This window comes from Coregonus clupeaformis, chromosome 10 (assembly GCF_020615455.1).
Source record: "Coregonus clupeaformis isolate EN_2021a chromosome 10, ASM2061545v1, whole genome shotgun sequence".
NCBI classification, from domain to species: domain Eukaryota; kingdom Metazoa; phylum Chordata; class Actinopteri; order Salmoniformes; family Salmonidae; genus Coregonus; species Coregonus clupeaformis.
The window spans coordinates 21,556,246-21,577,044 of NC_059201.1; the positions used below are offsets into that span (position 1 = coordinate 21,556,246).

A 20,799-nucleotide genomic window follows, 5' to 3' on the forward strand; every position below is an offset into this window, starting at 1 on the left:
CGCCAAACAATACTGAACCAAGCCAAGAATAAGATCTCTGTGTGTTGCCTCTGCACCTTGGCTCACCTTGTGTACTGTACAGAGTTTCTATTTAGTATGCATATAGCAGTAAAGTGTGTGTGTGTGTGCGTCTTTAGTATGCATATGATGGGGTCTCTCCCAAACCAAACGTTACAGGGATTTAAGCGCCAAGAACACATTTCCTCCCTCGTGACTAACAGAGCAGTTCACAAAAAGCACCAGATTAAATAAAGTTTCAACTTTCCGAAAACATTGAACAGTATAAAAAATTTTCCCTGTGGCAACTTATCCACAGTGGCGCGCTGAGGTTTAAAGATAAGCTTAAGGGCATGTTTCAAACCCTGTGGAGAGGGAGAGGAGGGAGATGGGGAAAGAGGGGGAAAGGTAGTGAAAGAAAGAGGTAGAGAATGAAGGATGAAGAGAGGTACGGAAGGAGAGAGGAAGAGAAAGGTAGGAAGAGAAGAGGGGGGTTAAGAGAAGGGTGAGAGAGATAGAGAGCGTTAGAGAGAGAGAAATTGAGAGAAAGAAAGGAGCCTGATCTCTCTCAGCTGGGTTGGAATAACACACCTCCACCCAGCGGCTGTCTGAGTCTGTCAGGGGTGAGGGAGTTCTGACTAACACACATCCACACAAGCACACACACACACATACACACACACACATAAATACACATACACACACACACACACACATACACACACACACACAAACACCACACACACACAAACACACACAGTAATTGGGTCTGAATGTATTTGGGGTGTGAGCGGCTTCTGACTAACACAGCATATTTGGATCAACAATGAAACATTGTGACTAAAAGGAACCAGTTACTATGTATGTTTTAAAGGTCATCCTTGGCCTTGTGAGATGGAATTTCAGAGGGTGGTCATATGGAAACATTCTACTGTATGTTTTTGTATGTGATTTGATATGTGATCTTTAAAATACACTAGTATTACGTGTCTATGACAGTTTTCCCTCAGGGACAATCAAGTTGATTTTATATTATCTCTCAATCATATCTTGGCTGTGTACGATCAAAGGATCTACTGATAGGAAAATAAAAGATCTCAACCCAATGGCTTTCACCAATCCAACCTGGTCAGATCAGTGATTACTTGATTAGTGATCAAGGAAGGAAGGAAGGAAAGAGTGAAGGAAGAATTTAGTATGTGAACAGGGCCTGTGTGTCCTCCAGGCTGTGTGTCTAGTAGGAAGGAAGAAAGGAAGGAATCATGTCAACCGTATGTGAACAAGCCCGGTGTCCTGCAGGCTGTGTGTTTAGAAGCAGTTGCTTCTGTTGTCTGGTTTGTTTACCCCTCCTGGTGGCCACACACTGTATCACAGCAACAGCTGCTGATCCACTTACTCAAGGAAGATCTAGGACCAACTTACCCTTCCCAAACCCTAACCTTGACCATTAGGGTGGAAACACAAAACTGAATAAGGGTCAAGAGAGAGAAAGCTGAGGACTTCCTCACTGTTATCACTGTGATATTAGAGCATGTAGACACAAACAACTGATAAATGAGTTCTACAACTGAGGGAAAAACAAGGTAAGCACTACGTCATGCAGACAAAGTGGTGAATATGATTTGATAAATGTAATCAGCTAAATGTAATCAGCTAAATGCGAGACTGGCAGAGGATTACATGTCTCTCACCAGACAGACTCCATACCTCTACTAGTCCAGATGTTTCCCTTGACACACACACTAACTGAGCCCTGCTCTCACACTCTTGTCCCTTTGCCTCAGTAATGCTGGGCTGATGAGTGAGTCCACCTACAGTATGTGCTGTGTTGGTGTGTGTGTAATGTGTGTGAGTGTCTATTGTGTGTGTGTGCTCCTTGCCAGAGCCTGTGTTTGTTCTGAGGCCTCGCCCTGCCTGCCACTCTGATTCAGAGCACATTTCCCTCCTCCTCTCTCCCTCTCTCCCTCTCTTATACACACAATGGAGCTCTTTCTAAAACTCAGGAGGAAAGGGTGAAACGTTGGTGAGCTGGTTGTGAAAGGGAAGGACAGGAGTAGAGAGGGAGTAGGCAGGTGTACAGTATGAGGTAGGCACTTGCTTGCACTATGGCTCCATCCCTTTAACTCTAGGATTAGTCTGTGTGTGTGTGTGAGTGCATGTAAGGGCAGTCTCCTTCCACCTAGCCAGATAAAGAACATCACACTGACACAGTCAGACAGTGTAATAAGTATTTTATTGCATTTTATAATGCCATTGTCAATAATTAGTACAGATTACATGCAACTAGACCTACTGTACAGTTGTTTTATTGTCTGCATGGACAGACACAAGAAGATTCAGGTTACAAATACACAGATATATGTGTGTGTTTTATACAGCATGAGGAAAGGGCAGTGACTGGCATTACATGGCCACCCAGGGAAGGGGGAAAGGTCAAAGGTCTCAGTGGCAGTTGCCTTTTTTTAAACCTCTTTAGATCGTCTCAAAAACCACCGCCTACTCCTTCTGTACCCCTTCGCCTGGGTCACACTTAAAAAATAAACAAACAGAATGAAATAAAAAGATAAAAGAGAGGTAAACAGGTAAACTGAAACTAAGTAAAGTTACAGAGAGTCACTGCTGAAAATGTACACACATTCCTAAGATACAACCAGAGGAGAGCTGAAGTGGTAGTTCCATTTTTTTGGGCCGTGAAGTTAATAATACCATCGGGCAACACCCCTTTAAGACCTCTTCTCCTCGACATGACACCTCAGAGCTGTCAAATCATAGAGCGGGGGCGGGGCCAAGTAGGCCCCCGGAGTCACTAATGATCCAATAGGAAGAGTGCTCGTCCGAGAGATGATAGAGATGGTGATAGCGAAGAATGGTTTGAGGTATGGGAAGTAGCTTGTGGTATATTACATTGCTAAAATACAGGACATTCACCTTGGTTTTTCTCTAGAGCATTGCCTAGGGTTGGTTTGGTTACGGTTGTGGTAGTCTGTTAGCTGATGAGCCACGGCCACTCACAAAACCTTTGGTGCATGACTGAAGATGAACTGCATCTCTGAAAGCCATTAGAATGTGTGTGTGTCTGTGTGTGTGTCAGTGTGTATGGGAATACAAGAAAACAAGGATTCTCATTGGACAAATGTCACCAGGTGTGTGACTCTGGGCCACGCACAGTTGCCCTGTGGAGTGATTGACAGCTGTGAGGCTTAAAGGTCATCAGGAATGACTGGGGACAGGGATCAGAGGACACATATTGGCACACTAAGGGCCAAAAACGTCACCTTAACATTGCTTCATCTTCAAAAGCAAAAGAGGGCCTACATATTTTCTTCAATTATTTTTCTCTTTCTCTCTTTTGTCTGAGGTTTTGGTCCTGTCTTAGAGAAAAGTCCTTCTGAGGTATCATCAATACATAATGAAGTCAACTTTTTAGATTGTTTTCAGTAAGTTTTTCTTTTTCTTTCCTTAAAAATGCATAAATGCAGTACAGAGACAAAAGTATCAAAATAGACCTAGCTAAGATAAATATACAAACAGGTGTTACCTAAACCACTTATCTAACTTTAATTATTTAATTTTTTAGAGATAATACACTTAAAAAAATCATCGTCCCAGACGTTTTTATGAAGAAAACTGAAAAAAAGGACAAAACAAGAACTATTAAACCCAGATACCTGCAGCACTTAATATGATAAAATACATACACTTCAGCATTAGCAATACAGTATAGGAATCAGAGCTGGAAGCTTTACAATAGCTAAACAGGTGCAGAAAATGAACACAACAGAAAATCAAAACGACATAATGGGAAAGAATGCCCTCGAGAGCTAAGCCAAGCGTTAATATACAATAATACATCATAACAGCAAAGCCGGAGAAGGAACAGAACCGTCTATGGCGATCTGTTAACACCATCAACGAATGTCAATCTACATCTTTATAAAACAGTGTGGTTTACAGGTGTACCTTAAAGCACGATAATTCAAAGATCATTTATATTTACTGAATGCAGCAGTTCCTCTTTCATGAGAGTTTGGATCATAACAATAATAATAGTAGTAATCATGAATTCCTTTGTAAGCGTGTGTTATTATTGCCCGTCTCCCAGTGAGTGGCGAGTGAGGCTGTACAATGTACAGTAAGCTCTGTGTTTGTCTTTGGATAGTATCTTTAGTTACTCAGAGCCTCTCCTCAGCTGTCTGAACCACAGGGGCCAGGAGGGGCCATCAGAGGCCCGGCTCCTAGTGACAGCGGCCACTATTCACCATGAGGGGACAGCTCCATGTCACAGGGCTAATATTCCCAGCTCTGAGGCTTTCTGACTGATACTCAGGGCCCTTTGGACTGAACACTGACTACAGCCTGTAAGAGAGTGTGGGTGTGTTTCCTTTATCGCTGTCATCTTAAAGCCGTTTTCTGGGTTAATGTGAAGTGCGGGCCGCTGGCGTGTGGCGGGCTCTAGTGTGTGTGTGGCCCACTGGCGGATGCCGGGCACTGATATATTCTGCCCATCATCACTCCTGACAATCAGCTTCCTGCCCCATTGAGTCGCCGCTAACGACCGGACTATCATTGGCTGCCGGCAAAGCCTTCTCATCAATATGCGTGCATACAATTAGAGCACCCAATTAAGAGGCTGTTCACGGAGCCATATGCTAATGAGAGCACAGAGACAGCCAATAATACCCAGCTGAGAGTAGACCTTTTAAACCACTTCACTCTTCACTCTTAGGAGAACGCACCGGTTATCTGTGGTTTTAGGAGAGGTAGTCATCTTTAACGGGATGCAACGTTGTTGTAACGTCTCTTTGTTTTTGCGCTCACGCTCGTGAATTTGGAGTCCAGATAGCCAGACAATCTTTTTCAGCCCCACAAAATGTGTAGTAACAGTAAGCTGTGTTTTGGTATATTTCACTATTATTATTGAGGAAGAATGGGGAAAAAAATAAAGAAATATTTTGGGTCTCCAGTCTCCCATTGGCTTTTATTGTGTGAACCATTTTGAAAAGGAGGTAGTGTTATTTTTGGTTTTTACTCTCGTTTCAAGGTGTTCCTCTCCCACTTTGTTTGTTATAAATCAGTCTGATGACGTGAAGCATCATAACCCTACTTAGACAGGAGACAGTGCCGTTTTACACAGGAAGTTAATACAAAGACTCCTCCTCTATTTAAAAAAGAAATAAAATGGTCTGAAGTGCAAGAGTTGATTTGACAAAACTCTTCCCCAAATTTTGTTTTAGAAAAAAAAGACATAAGTTGACATGTCCCTTGGTGTGTTCCTTTTACATACGCATGATTTTGTCGTTTGTCAGTTGTTCCCTCTTTGCTGTAAATATCCCAAGTGGTCATAATGGTGTCTGTTCTGAATAGCCCTCCCTCCCTGTCCAGTGGTGGGATGTTTGGGATGACAGCCAGCTTCAAACAGTCTTTATCACAACTACTCACAGCACATCTGAGACTAGGGGATATGAATGTATTTATATGGCAATGTGAGAGCATGAAGACAATATAAGTGTGAAGTATTATCATTGTTCCTATGTATTAAAACACTTGTCCTTTTTGGTATTTGTTAAACTGTTGTGTCTGCTAGAGTATAGTGTAGGTGAGGAGTAATGAAGGTACAGTAAGTAAACCGTTCACGGAAAGACAATTGGACTTTGTTATTCAGTCAAACCGGTACCTGGGTCAAGAAAATAACATTCTGCTGCATAGCACGAAGGGATGTTTGAATTTATAGAGTTGAGTTTCACAATGAAAGCATTGTTTTGGTTGAGGAAATTAATCCAAACATGCATTATTGCAGTGCAATAACAATGTATTTTTTTGGCCCGGTATCCCAGTTAATGGACAACTGACAACAGCCCACAGTTCATTTTTTTGCTGGCTTCTAGTGTCACATAAAGGGATATAAATGTTGTGTTCAAGTGCCTTATGAGGGTAAGATAATTATTTGCCATCTTTAACTGTGAAGCCCATCTTAGGCCTGCCTACAGCGGAGCCTCTCTTAGGGTTGTGTTTGAAACACAGGTAGCCTGAGCATGGAGAGATAGAGATTTAAATCCTAAGCGCTTTCTTTCTTTCTTTAACAAAATAACTGCAAGAGGTTGTTTGTTAATACTGTTTTTGGCCTTGTACCATACCATACCTAATGTGAGTCGTCATTCGCACCAGTTAACACGTATGTAAAAAGCTTTTAACATCACCAAATTCTATTTTGCATTTTATACTTTGGTTTTTGGAATGGTCAGTACTGTCATGAACAAATTCAACGCAAGAGTTACGATAACACAATAATAACTTAAATTTCAGGTGTTGGTTGTCTTTTGGCCAGTTCTTTAGAGGAAAAACTCAAAAAGGGGAAAAATAAACTACAGGGTTTTTGGTTTTCTACACATTTCTTTGGTTACCTGTAACAAAAATAAAATGGGAAAAAAGCAGAAAATACATTAAAATAATTTGTTTAAATTTGGTATGGCACTGCAGAGAAGGTAATGCTTTTATGCTCACTGAAAACAAAAGATTTGTAATCTCACGTGCTATTCCTTTAGTCCAACTCACACAGTGAATTGCAGATAGCTTCTATACAGTAACTATAGTAACAATAGAACTTTGAACTGAAACTGAGTTGCCACGTTTTGGTGTCCCCAAGAAAGAATTCCCCCTTATTTCTTTAACATTTTGGACACAGTTCCAGACAGAACCTTTGTGGGATGAGGTATTCTCTGACCGCAATAATATCTTTTTTAAAGCATTGCTTTGTATCACAGCTGATGTTTCTCAACTAACTACGGGAAGATAAAAAGAAAAAGGAATGAGTTAAAAAGGAATAATAAAAATGGATGATAAACTGTGGGGATAATGAGTGAGTGTTCTCAGCAGCTGAGGCCCCAGATCCTAAGTGCTATTCTCAATCTCCTGCCATCTGAACTGGCACACCCAGACACACAGAAAGGTATTCAGGGTGGGGTGGGGTTGGGTATGGGTATTTTTGGGACAACACTTTCTTTGCTGCCAATACTAGTATAGAATGGTGTGAACCAGCAGAGTTAATAAAAACGAACAAATACAAAATACACTTTGAAACAGAATTATATCACCATGGAAATATTGATCCTAAAAAATAAACAAAGAAAACATCAAATAAAAAAAGAAGTGAAAAAGATACCACTTTTTGGATGAAACATTTTTTGTATTCCATAATCATAAACCATTTTAGTCAGATATCTCTGTGTGGATGCTCCCTCCCTCCCTCCCTCCTCCCTCTCTTTCTCTCTCAGGGTGGCCTGGGCCCATCACTCTATCATGCATGAAGAAGGAGTAATGCAACAAAGGGTCCTCTTCCTGAAATCTTTTTTTTTGTGGGGAGGTGGGGATGGGGGATTTCTTCTTTTTTTGTTTGGCATAAGGAGTATAGAGAGTCTTGTCTGGCTTGGGCAGAGAATGGGTAGAGAGTGGGCATAGGGCAGAATCCTGCCATCCAGTCTCAGTCTCACCTATGGATCACTGACTGGCTTGTATGCTTGGTTTCTGATGTGTGAGCAGATGTGGGGTAATCTTTGAGAAAACGACCACTGTCTTTCCTTCTATCTCAAAGCCCAGCAGTTCTTTCAGGCAAAAGAAGAAAAGAAAAAGGATCGGAGGAGAAGAGGAGGAGAGGTATACACCTCCTGGTGACTGTTCAAAAAAAGTTATACACATGATCTGGTGTGTGTGTGTCTCTACACTCTCTCTCTCACACACACCTGTATGTATATTGAAGTGGTGTGAAAATCAAACTGCCAGCACTAAAGGACTGTAGGGTGAGTAGACCGTCTGTCACAATCAGTAGCGAGAGGAGGACAGAGGAGAAGAGAAGAGGGGACCCTGCCTCCATATCACCACTGAGAGCTGGCTCTCTGGCAATATGCTGCTCATAGGGTGGGGGAGGAGTGAGGAGGGGTGAGGTGGGTGAAAACATGTGGGGATAAAGCAATGCTCCAGAGGGTTATTTTTGCATCGGTACGTAACGGAGGTCTAACCCTGTTTGAAGTTTCTCAATGTTGTTGGTTTCTTGCTTTAAAAAAATCTTATTTTTTAAAAATCTCTCTATATCTTATTTTTTATGTGGTCATAATTTCTCTTTCCTCCAATGGAGGGGGCGGGATTAAACCTCAAAGTCCCGCCCACTGGTTCAGCTCTTCCAATCCTACTCCAGCTCGTCGGTTGGCAGGTCATCTTCCAAATCTCGGTCATCCCGATCGCTAGGCAATGCCATGTTTCCATGAGTGACAGTTGCCATGAGCGACAAGGAGCGTCTGTCCTCCTCGACCTCAGTGGGCTCCTCCTTCACATGGACCTGGTGTCTGAAAGACAGAGGGATGCATTAGAGAGAGAGAGCGAGAGAGAGAGAGAGAGAGAGAGAGAGAGAGAGAGAGAGAGAGAGAGAGAGAGAGAGAGAGAGAGAGAGAGAGAAAGAGAGAGTATGTGTGTGAGTGTGAGTGTGTGTGTGTGTGTCTTACCCATACTGCTGTGGGCTGAGTGTAGGGCTGCAGCTACCGTTGCTGTTGACCTGTTCCACAGTGGAGCTGACGTCATTGTGACCCATCCCGTGTAGCATGTTGAGGCTGGCGGCAGAGGAGGGGTTAACCAGGCCCTGGCTGTTCAGCAGAGTCAGACTGCTCTCCGCAAGGGCCGCCTAACACACACACCCACACACACACGCACACACACACAGAAACACACAGGTTTACATTACAATAACCACTGTTTAGAATGGCACTTACTTTAAAAGACACTCACACACATCCAAATAGACTAAAAGTACTTATGGATCCACAAATAAATTTTGTTAGTATGAAGGACTCATATATTTATGAGGCAATAGAGATGCTTAGACTGGTGAGTCCTGTTGAGATCTTGCTGATACTGAGTAATGCTGAAGACTAGAGCAAGGGCAATATTACTAAATCTGCAGGATAACCCCTTACAACCACTAGGGGGCTCCTGCACTCTACACTTCACTGCTCAAGGGTTTAATGGTACAGTATGTGCATGCTTGTCTGTGTGTGTGTGTGTGTCGGTGTCGGTGTGTGTGTGTATGTGGAGTCGGGTTGGGTTAGGGGGGTAGTGAGAGAGACAGAGAGAGAGACAGAGAGAGAGGCCCAGGGAGTGTGTGTATGTGGAGTCGGGGTTGGTTAGCGGGGTAGAGAGAGAGACAGAGAGAGAAACAGAGAGAGAGAGGCCTGTGTCTGTATCTGATAGGAGTGATAGGAGTGACACTGAAATTGATTTTCTAGGACAGGCACTAATTTTATTCAGTGACCTTAATTGACAAATACTTGATGCTATAAATCATCTGAGTCAAAGTCGGCTGGAGTAGAATGTGTGTGTGTGTGTGCGTCTGTGTGTGAGTGTGTGTTGGTATGTGTGTGTGTGTTTGCCTGTGGGGAGGTGTGTTTCTGTACGTGTGAGAGTGTTAGGGCAGGTGTGTGTGTCGTTAGGGAATGCACTAATTATAAGAGGAAATGTATATTAGTGCCCTTGATTGTGACTGGCTATCGCACACGTGTCACTGTGACAACCCTCACCTGTGAACTAGTGTGTGTACACTAACCTGGTAGCTGGCGTTTAGGGAACCGAAGCCCAGGCCTGAAATCATATTCTTCACCAGAGTAGGACTCCTAGAGAGAGAAAGAGAAAGGGGGGTAAAGAGAGGTAGAAGAGAAAGAGAGAGAGAAAGATATGAGGAGGATAGAAATAAACACATATTGAGTACATGTGTGCAGAAACGTTGGTTCAGCCAAAAACAACTAACAAGTGTAACAAACGCACCCGCTACACACAGAAACATACACACATACTGTAAACAGATGCTGTACACACACACACAGCGGTTCCCAGTCTCTGATATCTGTTGTGCAGGCATGTTTATGTGTATGTGTGTTTGATTGTGTAATTTGTCCTGATTTCTCTGGAAATTGGAAAGAAAAGCTGTTTACACACGCTAACAAGCCTCTGTCCTCTGTGTGTGTGAAGATTTGATTACACATGCTAACAAACCTGCATCATAGACAGCCGCACAGTAATGTGTCGACAAATGGGAAATACATACACACACACACTCAGATATGAAACACACACACACACACACACACACTGACATAGCAGGATTTATGTTTGACTCCATGGTTAACCCCTTGGTAATCATGGGACACAATCATACATGCCAACACCTACAGTGGGGAAAAAAAGTATTTAGTCAGCCACCAATTGTGCAAGTTCTCCCACTTAAAAAGATGAGAGAGGCCTGTAATTTTCATCATAGGTACACGTCAACTATGACAGACAAAATGAGGAAAAGAAATCCAGAAAATCACATTGTAGGATTTTTAATGAATTTATTTGTAAATTATGGTGGAAAATAAGTATTTGGTCAATAACAAAAGTTTCTCAATACTTTGTTATATACCCTTTGTTGGCAATGACACAGGTCAAATGTTTTCTGTAAGTCTTCACAAGGTTTTCACACACTGTTGCTGGTATTTTGGCCCATTCCTCCATGCAGATCTCCTCTAGAGCAGTGATGTTTGGGGCTGTCGCTGGGCAACAACTCCCTCCAAAGATTTTCTATGGGGTTGAGATCTGGAGACTGGCTAGGCCACTCCAGGACCTTGAAATGCTTCTTACGAAGCCACTCCTTCGTTGCCCGGGCGGTGTGTTTGGGATCATTGTCATGCTGAAAGACCCAGCCATGTTTCATCTTCAATGCCCTTGCTGATGGAAGGAGGTTTTCACTCAAAAATCTCACGATACATGGCCCCATTCATTCTTTCCTTTACACGGATCAGTCGTCCTGGTCCCTTTGCAGAAAAACAGTCCCAAAGCATGATGTTTCCACCCCCATGCTTCACAGTAGGTATGGTGTTCTTTGGATGCAACTCAGCATTCTTTGTCCTCCAAACACGACGAGTTGAGTTTTTACCAAAAAGTTCTATTTTGGTTTCATCTGACCATATGACATTCTCACAATCCTCTTCTGGATCATCCAAATGCACTCTAGCAAACTTCAGACGGGCCTGGACATGTACTGGCTTAAGCAGGGGGACATGTCTAGCACTGCAGGATTTGAGTCCCTGGCGGCGTAGTGTGTTACTGATGGTAGGCTTTTTACCAAGCTACTTACCTATTGCAGATTCAGTCTTCCCAGCCTGGTGCAGGTCTACAATTTTGTTTCTGGTGTCCTTTGACAGCTCTTTGGTCTTGGCCATAGTGGAATTTGGAGTGTGACTGTTTGAGGTTGTGGACAGGTGTCTTTTATACTGATAACAAGTTCAAACAGGTGCCATTAATACGAGTGGAGGACAGAGGAGCCTCTTAAAGAAGAAGTTACAGGTCTGTGAGAGCCAGAAATCTTGCTTGTTTGTAGGTGACCGAATACTTATTTTCCACCATAATTTGCAAATAAATTCATTAAAAATCCTACAATGTGATTTTCTGGAGAAAAAAAAATCTCTATGATGAAAATTACAGGCCTCTCTCATCTTTTTAAGTGGGAGAACTTGCACAATTGATGGCTGACTAAATACTTTTTTCCCCCACTGTATAACCTCACACACACATCACACACACATACTGTACAGTGCCTTCAGAAATAATTCACACCCCTTTACTTTTTCCACATTTTGTTGTGTTACAGACTGCATTTAAAATTGATTACATTGAGATTTTGTGTCACTGATCTACACACAATACCCCATAATGTCAAAGTATAATGTTTTTTTGTGAACATTTTAGAAATTAATAAAACAATTAAAGCTGAAATGTCTTGAGTCAATAAGTATTCAACCCCTTTGTTGTGGCAAGCCTAAATAAATTCAGGATTAAAAATGTGCTTAACAAATCGCATAATAAGTTGCATGGACTCATTCCGTGTTCAATAATAACATGGGGCTCCTGAGTGGCGCAGTGGTCTAAGGCACTGCATCGCAGTGCTAACTGTGCCACTAGAGATCTTGGTTCGAATCCAGGCTCTGTCGCAGCCGGCCGCGACCGGGAGACTCATGGGTGGCGCACAATTGGCCCAGCATTGTCCAGGGTAGGGGAGGGAATGGCCAGCAGGGATGTAGCTCAGTTGATAGAGCATGGCGTTTGCAACGCCAGGGTTGTGGGTTTGATTCCCACGGGGGGCCAGTATAAAAAAAATATGTATTCACTAACTGTAAGTCGCTCTGGATAAGAGTGTCTGCTAAATGACTAAAATGTAAATGATTTTTGAATAACTATCCCATCTCTTTACCCCAAACATACAATTATCTGTAAGGTCCCTCAATCGAGAAGTGAATTTTCAAGCACAGATTTAACCACAAAGACCAGGGAGGTTTTTCAATGCCTCGCAAAGAAGGGCACAGACTGGTAGATGTGTAAAAATGTACGCTGAATATGCCTTTGAGCATTGTGAAGTTATTAAATAGGCTTTGGGTGGTGTATCAATACACCCAGTCACTGCAAAGATACAGGTGTCCTTCCTAGGAAGGAAACTGCTCAGGGATTTCACCATGACGCCACTGATTATTTTAAAACAGTTATAGAACTTAATGGTTGTGATATGAGAAAACTGAGGATGGATCAACAACATTGTAGTTACGCCACAATTCTAACCTAAATGACAGAGTGAAAAGAGGGAAGCCTGTACAGAATACAAATATTCCAAAATATGCATCCTGTTTGCAATAAGGCACTAAAGTAATACTGCAAAAAATGTGGCAAAGAAATGAACTTTTTGTCCTGAATAAAAAGCGTTATATTGGGGGCAAATCCAACACAACACATCACTGAGTACCACTTTTCATGATTTCAAGCCTGGTGGTGGCTGCATCATATTATGGGTATGCTTGTCTTCGGCATGTACTAGGGAATTCTTTAGGATGAAAATAAACGAAATACAGCTATAATCACAGGCAGAATCCTAGAGGAAAACCTGGGAGACTAATTCCCCTTTTAGCAGGTCAATAATCTAAAACACAAGGCCAAATCTACACTGGAGTTGCTTACCAATACGACATTGAATGTTCCTGAGTGGCCAAGTTACAGTTTTGACTTAAATCAGCTTAAAATTCTATGGCAAGTCTTGAAAATGGTTGTCTAGCAACGATCAACAACCAACTTGACAGAGCTTGAAGAATTTTAAAAAGTATAATGGGCAAATATTGTAGAATCCAGGTGTGGAAAGCTCTTAGAGACTTACCCAGAAACACTCACAGCTGGAATAACTGCAAAAGGTGCTTCTACAAAGTATTGACTTAGGGGTGTGAATACTTATGTAAATCAGATATATATATATATATTTTTTCAATACATTTGCAAACATTTCTACATTTCTTATTATTATGGGGTATTGTGTGTTGAATCCAGGCTGTAACACAACGAAATGTGGAACATGTCAAGGTGTATGAATACTTTTTGAAGGCACTGTATGCATATCATCCAACAGAGCCAGAGCTGGCAGGCAGGCAGATAAATGTGTGTGAGGAGTTTGTACCCGGTCATCTTTGGTGGTCTCCTCTTTTGGTATTCTACTTCGTCCACAGTCCACACGGCCCCCTTCACGTTCTCCACCCTCACAAAACACTTATGCAGACTCAGGTTGTGGCGCACAGCATTCTGAACAGAGGAAAATAAAGAGACGGCGAGAGGGAGATAGAGATAGAGAGAGGGAGATAGAGATAGAGAGAGGGAGATAGAGATAGAGAGAGGGAGATAGAGAGAGGGAGATAGAGATAGAGAGAGGGAGATAGAGATAGAGAGAGGGAGATAGAGATAGAGAGTGGGAGATAGAGATAGAGAGAGGGAGATAGAGATAGAGAGAGGGAGATAGAGATAGAGAGAGGGAGATAGAGATAGAGAGAGGGAGATAGAGATAGAGAGAGGGAGATAGAGATAGAGAGAGGGGGGAGAGTGAAGGAAATAAAGACCATCCGATTTGAAGAATAATTTGCTTTCATAAACACGCGGAATTCGTGCCTAAAAACAGCACTCTGTAATGGTTATTTTCAGTTACACTGAAGAGAACCAAGCATGGCGTAGACACACACACGCACTACTCAGAAAAACACTTTTGTCCGGGGCGTGAAAAATATGACAAGGATGTGCATCCTCTCCCGTTTATTTATTTTTTTACATTTCTGTAATCAGCCACAATCCATCCACCCATGCCCCCGCCCCCCCCACATATACATATACACATACACACACACACACACATACACACACAAACACATACACATACACATACACACACACACACACACACCACTATCTGCGGCTCACTCCCCTAGGGACAGTCCTCCCTTTTCATCTGCTGTTTGTAGTTTGTTCATGCCCAATTTCATTACCAATTTTAATTTGTCTATAATTAAATCCTGCATATTTTCTCTGACATGCTTTTTTAATCCATGAGGGAGGGACAGGCAGAGCGTGCATCACTCCTCACCGTAATTACACACACACACAATAACACACACACACACACACGTAATTACACAAGCCATAATCAGCCCCCTCCCCGCCTTCCCCTCTCTCCTTCGAGTTGCGATGCTCAGTTTTGTAAATGAGTATGACCCCAATCTCAGCCCGCCACCCCTCCATCGCGGCTCCTCTGCTATTCACTGCTATTTGCATTTGGCTCCGTGATGAAAGCCTAATTCTCCCAGTTAAAACATTAGCAGTCATTTACAGCAGGTCACAGCACACGTCCCCCCCTCCCCCCAGACAGACACACATAAACACAACACACCCTGGAGAGGTTGGGGAGAGGAGAGGGGAGAGAGAGAGTGACGTGTAGAGAGGGGTAGGGGTGAGTGTGGGAAAGGGGAGTTGAGGGGAGGGGACGGGGAGAAGGGAGACAGGTAGAAAAGAGGGGTAAGGCTAGCGGTAGTATTGGAGAAAGGTAAGGGTACAGTTAGAGGGAGGGGGTATAGAGGGGTAAGAATGAGACTGGGGGTGAGGAGAGGAGGGTAGGGCTGTTAGAGAAAAGGGTGATGGGTAGGGGCGTGGGTCAAATGGGAGGTGGCGTGTGTGTGTCACAGCGCCCACACAACAGACTTTTGTAGTTCTTACCTTTCAGCATACACCCCTTCAAGTACCATGTTGGCACCAAAAGTTCAAGACAGACTCTAAAATGATCTTATTGGACGAGCCTATATGCTTTTGAATGTGACCCTCTCAACCATATTCAGAACCTTGGAGAAATTAAATCACATTCTGTTTAACTCTGACTGGACAGTCATCCCTCTCTCTCTCTGATCAATGACTTCCAGAGGCTGACACTTGCTCTCCACATAAAATATCCAGGCCCATTAAAGGACATACATCTTTCTCTATATTTAATACAGGCCAAACCTCCAGACATTTCATACATATATAAATATATAAAGGTAGATAGATATATATTTAAAGGGCCGGGTCTAGGTAGAGAGGAAGAATATATGATTTGCTAAATTTCATAAAAGTGAGATGCGGAGGCAAAGATATTCCTGGCATCTCTCGCCCTCCCTTTCTCTCTCCCGCTCTCCCTCCGCACCTCAGTTCAAGGCTATTAGTGCAAGGCTCGGGCCGTGACACCCCCTCTTCACCCCTCCTCTCGTCTATCTCTATCGCTCCTTCTCCCTCTCCCTCTTTCTCTCTGGAGGAGTTGACACTCAAATTAGATGGAGGCTTCAGTAGAAATGGGTCAGCACCTACACAGTCACGTTCCAGACAGGTGTGTGAGTGTGTGTGTGTGTGTGAGTCATAGACTGCGAGAGTGTGTGTGTGAGAATGTGTGTGTGTGAGAAGCCATTGAGTGTTTGTGACTCTGTAATGACGCTGTGTGATAGTGAGGTGTGTTTCCACTGAGTTAAGTGGAACCGTCTTCGTAGGCCACAGAACTCTCCGGAAGACCAGGAGGGAGCGAAGAAGAGGGAGGGAGGGAGGGGAGGGAAGGGAGATGGAGGGGGGAGGGAGGGAGGGAAGAAAAAGAGGGGGGAGGGAGGGAGGAAGGAAGGAAGGGAGGGATGGAGGGAGGGAGGGAAGAAGAGAGAGGGAAGGAGGGAGGAGGATGGAGGTGGGGTAAATCAAATCTAACACCTCTCTGTGAAGAAACACAGCCACGTGGAGTGAGTCCACACACTTACGCACACACACACTCCACTCAGGGCATTGTGGGTAAAATGGCTTATAATCATCAAAACAGCTTGGTGTTTCAATGGCCATGTCAGTTTTTGAGGCTGCCGAGTGTGTGAGTGTGTGGGTGTGTGTGTGAGGAGGAATATTGTCTAATCTTTGTGTGTGGATGTTCATAGTGTGTACATGTGTTTGTGTGTCTACAGTAGGTGAGTGACCACATGTGTATGCGGAGGAGTGTGTGTGTAAGAATGTGTGTGGACTCACCTTCCATGTGGCTGTGTTTCTCCTGAAGTAGGCGAACATTCGCGTAAACCAGTTATAAATCTCATTAAGAGTCAGCTGCATGTCTGGAGCCTCCAGAATGGCCTAGAGAGAGACAGAGAGGGGACAACATTAGACAACGTCTCAACGGAGCTACCAATGGTTCACAAAACAAAAAAGAGAGCAGAGGAAGGATGGAAGAGGAGGGGAGAGAATTTGAGTGGGTAGGGAAGGAGGAAAGCAAGATGAGAGGAGATGACAGGAAGAGAAAATGATAATAGGAGGAGTGGAGACTTACGTGGCGTATGAGAGAGGCGTAGGTGAAGGGAGGTCTGACATCAGCGTTCTTGTAGAACTCACAGTTCTGTGCCAGCTCTACAGAGACAAAACACACTGTGTTAGTCCTAGATAGGTGTGTGTGTGTCAGTTTATGTGAGCATGTGTATACCAGTATGCTTGGATAGATTTCAATTTTTGTGTGTACACAAGTGTGTGTGTTTGAGGGTTGTATGCATACCCTCTCGTATACCTGAGGCGATGGGGGTGCAGAACTTGTCAGCGTTGCGCCTGCGTATGGGTCCCACGCCGTGCGGGTGTGAGTGTGAGTGTGAGTGTGAGTGTGAGTGTGAGTGCAGGCTGGAGGAGCTGATGACAGAGGGGCCCTGGCGGAGCGGGGTGATAGGGGCGGCGGCGGAGGTGGGGGGGTGAGGTAGACCCTCGGGGTACGCCTCACTCTCCCTCTTCAGCAGGGAGCCACTGGACGCCAGGTTCAGCTGGGGAGGAACAGGATGTGAGATCATCAAATAGGGACCATCATCATCACGATTCATCGTTCCACCTTGCCCTCTGGTAGGATAGATGGACAGTTAGTTATGCTGCTTAGACTTATCCAATCCTTTCATACACATAAACACAGAGACACAGAGACATGAGCGATGCCAGCTGGCACAAAGAGAATCTATCATAAGATCATCAACTCTGCTAGTGGAGAACAAAACAAATACTTCAGACTCAGTTACATAGACACACACTGCAATTAGTCCTCAACAAAAACAAAAGAAAGCAAGATATAGGAGTGTGTGCGTGGGGGCCTCTGTGGTCACACACACACAGACACACACACAGCGGTGGCACGCTCTCTTCATGGCCCAGCTCGGCCCAATTAGGCAGAGCGCACAGGAGCAATGGGAACTGGAAACCAGTCCTCTGAGTCGCTCAGGGACACTTTTCCAAGGGCTGCTAGTTTAGAGCTAATTAAAACCATTGTGTATGTGTGTGTGTGTGTGTGAGAGACACAGAGAGAGAGAGAGAGAGAGAGAGAGAGAGAGAGAGACAGACAGACAGACAGAGAGTGAGAGAGGGCGAGAGAGAGAGAGAGAGAGAGCGAGAGAGAGAGAGAGAGAGAGAGAGAGAGAGAGAGAGAGAGAGAGAGAGAGAGAGAGAGAGAGAGAGAGAGAGAGAGACAGAGAGCGAGAGAGCGAGAGAGAGAGGGGGGTATTCTGATTATCTCAACCAGTCTTCTTTCCTTTTTCTCTCTCCCCATCTCTCTCTTCTTCACCTTCCCTCCTCTTTCTCCTTCTCCTCTCTTTCCAGTCATGACCAGCCCCCACCCCCTACTTGTCCTCCATCTCTCTGCTCCAGAGGAGTGGTCTGAACCATTCTGACTGATTAGGGGTCAGGCCTGTTTAACTGCTACTTCATTAGCTCTGGAAATCTGCCTCTTTCTCTCTAGCCCTTCTTTCTCTCTCCTTCCCTCCTCTCTTTCCATCCCCCTGTTAAACAGGTACTCCATTAGCTGTGGACCTGCCACATCACCAAGGCAACACCACAACCCTCTTAATTGAGGGCAAGCTTTGTTTCCATTATGAAGACTCCTCCCCTCCACCCCCCTCCTCCAATCTTTGACCCCCAGGCTTGTCTCCCGTGACAACAAAGGACACGCCTCTTCCTGATTTCCCATAAGGTGCTAATGACAGCTGATGCTCTGCATTTGTCTCCACACACACACACACACACACACGTCCTGCCACTCCACTCCACTGCAACCATTTACATCCCCTCAAATTAAGACACTCCACTTCTAATTGACAATTAATTTCAACATCTTCATATTTTAATAAGACTCCTCATCAATCTGAATAATGAAATATTCATTAGATACCTAATAACAGCCCTGCCTGCCTGCCCAGAGACACACAGCTCCATCCATCAACAGGGCAGACTGTCTGATGGCTCGCACACACATACACATTTCAATACTTTATTTGGAGGAAGCTTGTGTCTTTTTTCATAATGTTATTCTTATTATCACATTTTTACTCCATTATCAAATAGTTTATTACAGGGACCTCTGCTCATATATGAATCAAGAACAACAGGCTGTATACATATCTTGTAAACTAATAATCAATGCTATAGATAACCCTAATATATGGATAAATAAATTGTAGTCCACATTTGTAACCCTAATTTGTAAAACTGATCAACTAGGGTGCAAACACCAAGCCTGACTGGACACCCGCCCCCCCAAAACTCTCAGAAACACAAATACACCTCAGTAGCATCTGCTATAGCACAGTGAGAGGTGAGGGGTGAGAGGTGAAAGGTGAGAGGTCAGGTACTCACAGGTTGATTGAAAGGCTTTGGCTCCGATGGGCGCATGTGCAGGTGAGTCATCATGGCCTGCAGTCGCTCACTCTCCTTGGACAGCTGAGAAACACACACACACACACACACACACACACACACACACACACACACACACACACACACACACACACACACACGCACACACGCACACACACACACACACACACACAAAGACAGTGAAATTACACTGTTTTAGTCACTGATTACTATTGTAATAGTAGAGAAGCACAGTAGTAAGGAAAATTAGTCATTCTACAACTTTATTACAGGCCCCATTCACACATCTAGACTCAAGCCCCATTCAAACCAACACTGTTTGTCTTGATGTTTATAGACTATAGACCTAATCTAATGCTTCTTCTCACAATGTGGACTCTAGATAATATCCAGTCAAGCCACATCAGTGTCAATGCCTCCCATTACACCAGTAAAACACAGCTATTTAAAAAAGAGGGAGGGTGTGAAGTTATATATGTTTGTGTGAGAGAAAGAGGCATCCCCTTCGTCTATGATTTAGCACGTGTGTAGTGTGTGTGTGAGTGCGTGTGAGTGTGTGTGAGTGTGTGTGTAGTGTGTGTGTAGTGTGTGTGTGTCTCTGGGCTGTTCTCACTGTCTCACAGCACCAGTCTCCCCAGGCAGAGAGAAAGAGATGGGAACCCCCTCCCCTCCCCACACACACCTAACACTATCTCAAACGTTATACACACACTCACACACACACTACCCTACAGATACACTAGTCCCCGTTTGACATTGCTAACTGCCGTTTAGTGGGAGCTGCTGTGCAATAGCATGCGGAAACGTGTGTGTGTGTCTGTATGTGTGTGTATACTCTCGTAGCCTGTGGAAATGCTACCCTGCATCTCCACTGAGAGATCGCTCAGTCAGACAGCCAACAAACCAGGAGTGTGTGTTTATGAGAGAATGTGTGTGTGTGAGAGAGAGAGGCCTGCAGAAGCTGGCTGAATGAGACCAGCAGTAGGCTGTGTATTCGGGCAGCATTGAGTGAATTGTGTGTGTGTGTGTGTGTGTGTGTGTGTGTGTGTGTGTGTGTGTGTGTGTGTGTGTGTGTGTGTGTGTGTGTGTGTATCTGTGTGTAGGTACTATAACAGAGCAGTAGAGGGTGGAGTGAGTAGTGGTGCCTGTGCCTGGCTGAGGTAGTTGACATGGCAGAGGACCGGAGGCCTGATGTGATGTGACACCGCCTGCCTCTCTGTCACTTTTTGTTCCCCAGCGGTGGCTTCAGGCGTGGGGCTAAACGCTGTTTACCAGTGGGACCAGGGCCACAGCTAACCCTAACCCCAGCTCCAGCCCCAACACCCTGGGCTTACCACTAGGCTGTTTGGGGGATATTCTGGGAGTGTGTGTGTTTGGCTGCTGTGAGAGAAGTGGGATGTGCCTAACAGCCAGGCTGGAAACAACTCCAAACACACCCATACACTTCATCATCTTTATTTGTCTCTCTGATGTCTTTTGCCTTTGTGGGGTACTACAGTATGAGAAACATGATACTGTATCATCCAATGCAGTGGTATAGCTGGGTAGAATTAGGGGGGAGATGGCTGAATCAAGTCTCCTCCTCCACCTCCGTCCTTCTCCCCAGTACTCTCCCCTCCTCTCCCAGTAAAGAGGGACTGGACTGGACTGGGAGCTTTATAATTGGGGCCTGTGATGGCAGATTTCCTCTTTTAAATTACAAGCTCCAGTGCTTTCTCTAAACCCCCGCCCTGGCTCAGACAAGCCACAGACACAGAGAGT

General features: G+C 44.3%; 1 protein-coding gene across 6 annotated transcripts in view; it reads right to left on the reverse strand.

Moving 5' to 3' along the window:
- Positions 1 to 2,211: 2,211 nt before the first annotated feature.
- The window catches only part of LOC121575347 (forkhead box protein P4), a 123,743-nt gene continuing 105,155 nt past the window's right edge, over positions 2,212 to 20,799 (reverse strand). For 3 of the 6 annotated variants that reach the window (XM_041888373.2, XM_041888375.2, XM_041888372.2), the window contains exons 11-18: positions 19,018 to 19,101; positions 16,910 to 17,165; positions 16,691 to 16,767; positions 16,396 to 16,497; positions 13,508 to 13,629; positions 9,584 to 9,650; positions 8,490 to 8,665; positions 2,212 to 8,333 (exon numbers count right to left, since the gene is read on the reverse strand). In XM_041888373.2, coding sequence (XP_041744307.1) covers positions 8,177 to 8,333; positions 8,490 to 8,665; positions 9,584 to 9,650; positions 13,508 to 13,629; positions 16,396 to 16,497; positions 16,691 to 16,767; positions 16,910 to 17,165; positions 19,018 to 19,101 — 1,041 coding nt within the window. In that variant the 3' untranslated portion in view covers positions 2,212 to 8,176. The remainder of the gene's footprint in view (positions 8,334 to 8,489; positions 8,666 to 9,583; positions 9,651 to 13,507; positions 13,630 to 16,395; positions 16,498 to 16,690; positions 16,768 to 16,909; positions 17,166 to 19,017; positions 19,102 to 20,799) is intronic. The other 3 variants (XM_041888377.2, XM_041888376.2, XM_041888374.2) reach the window with 1 other exon arrangement.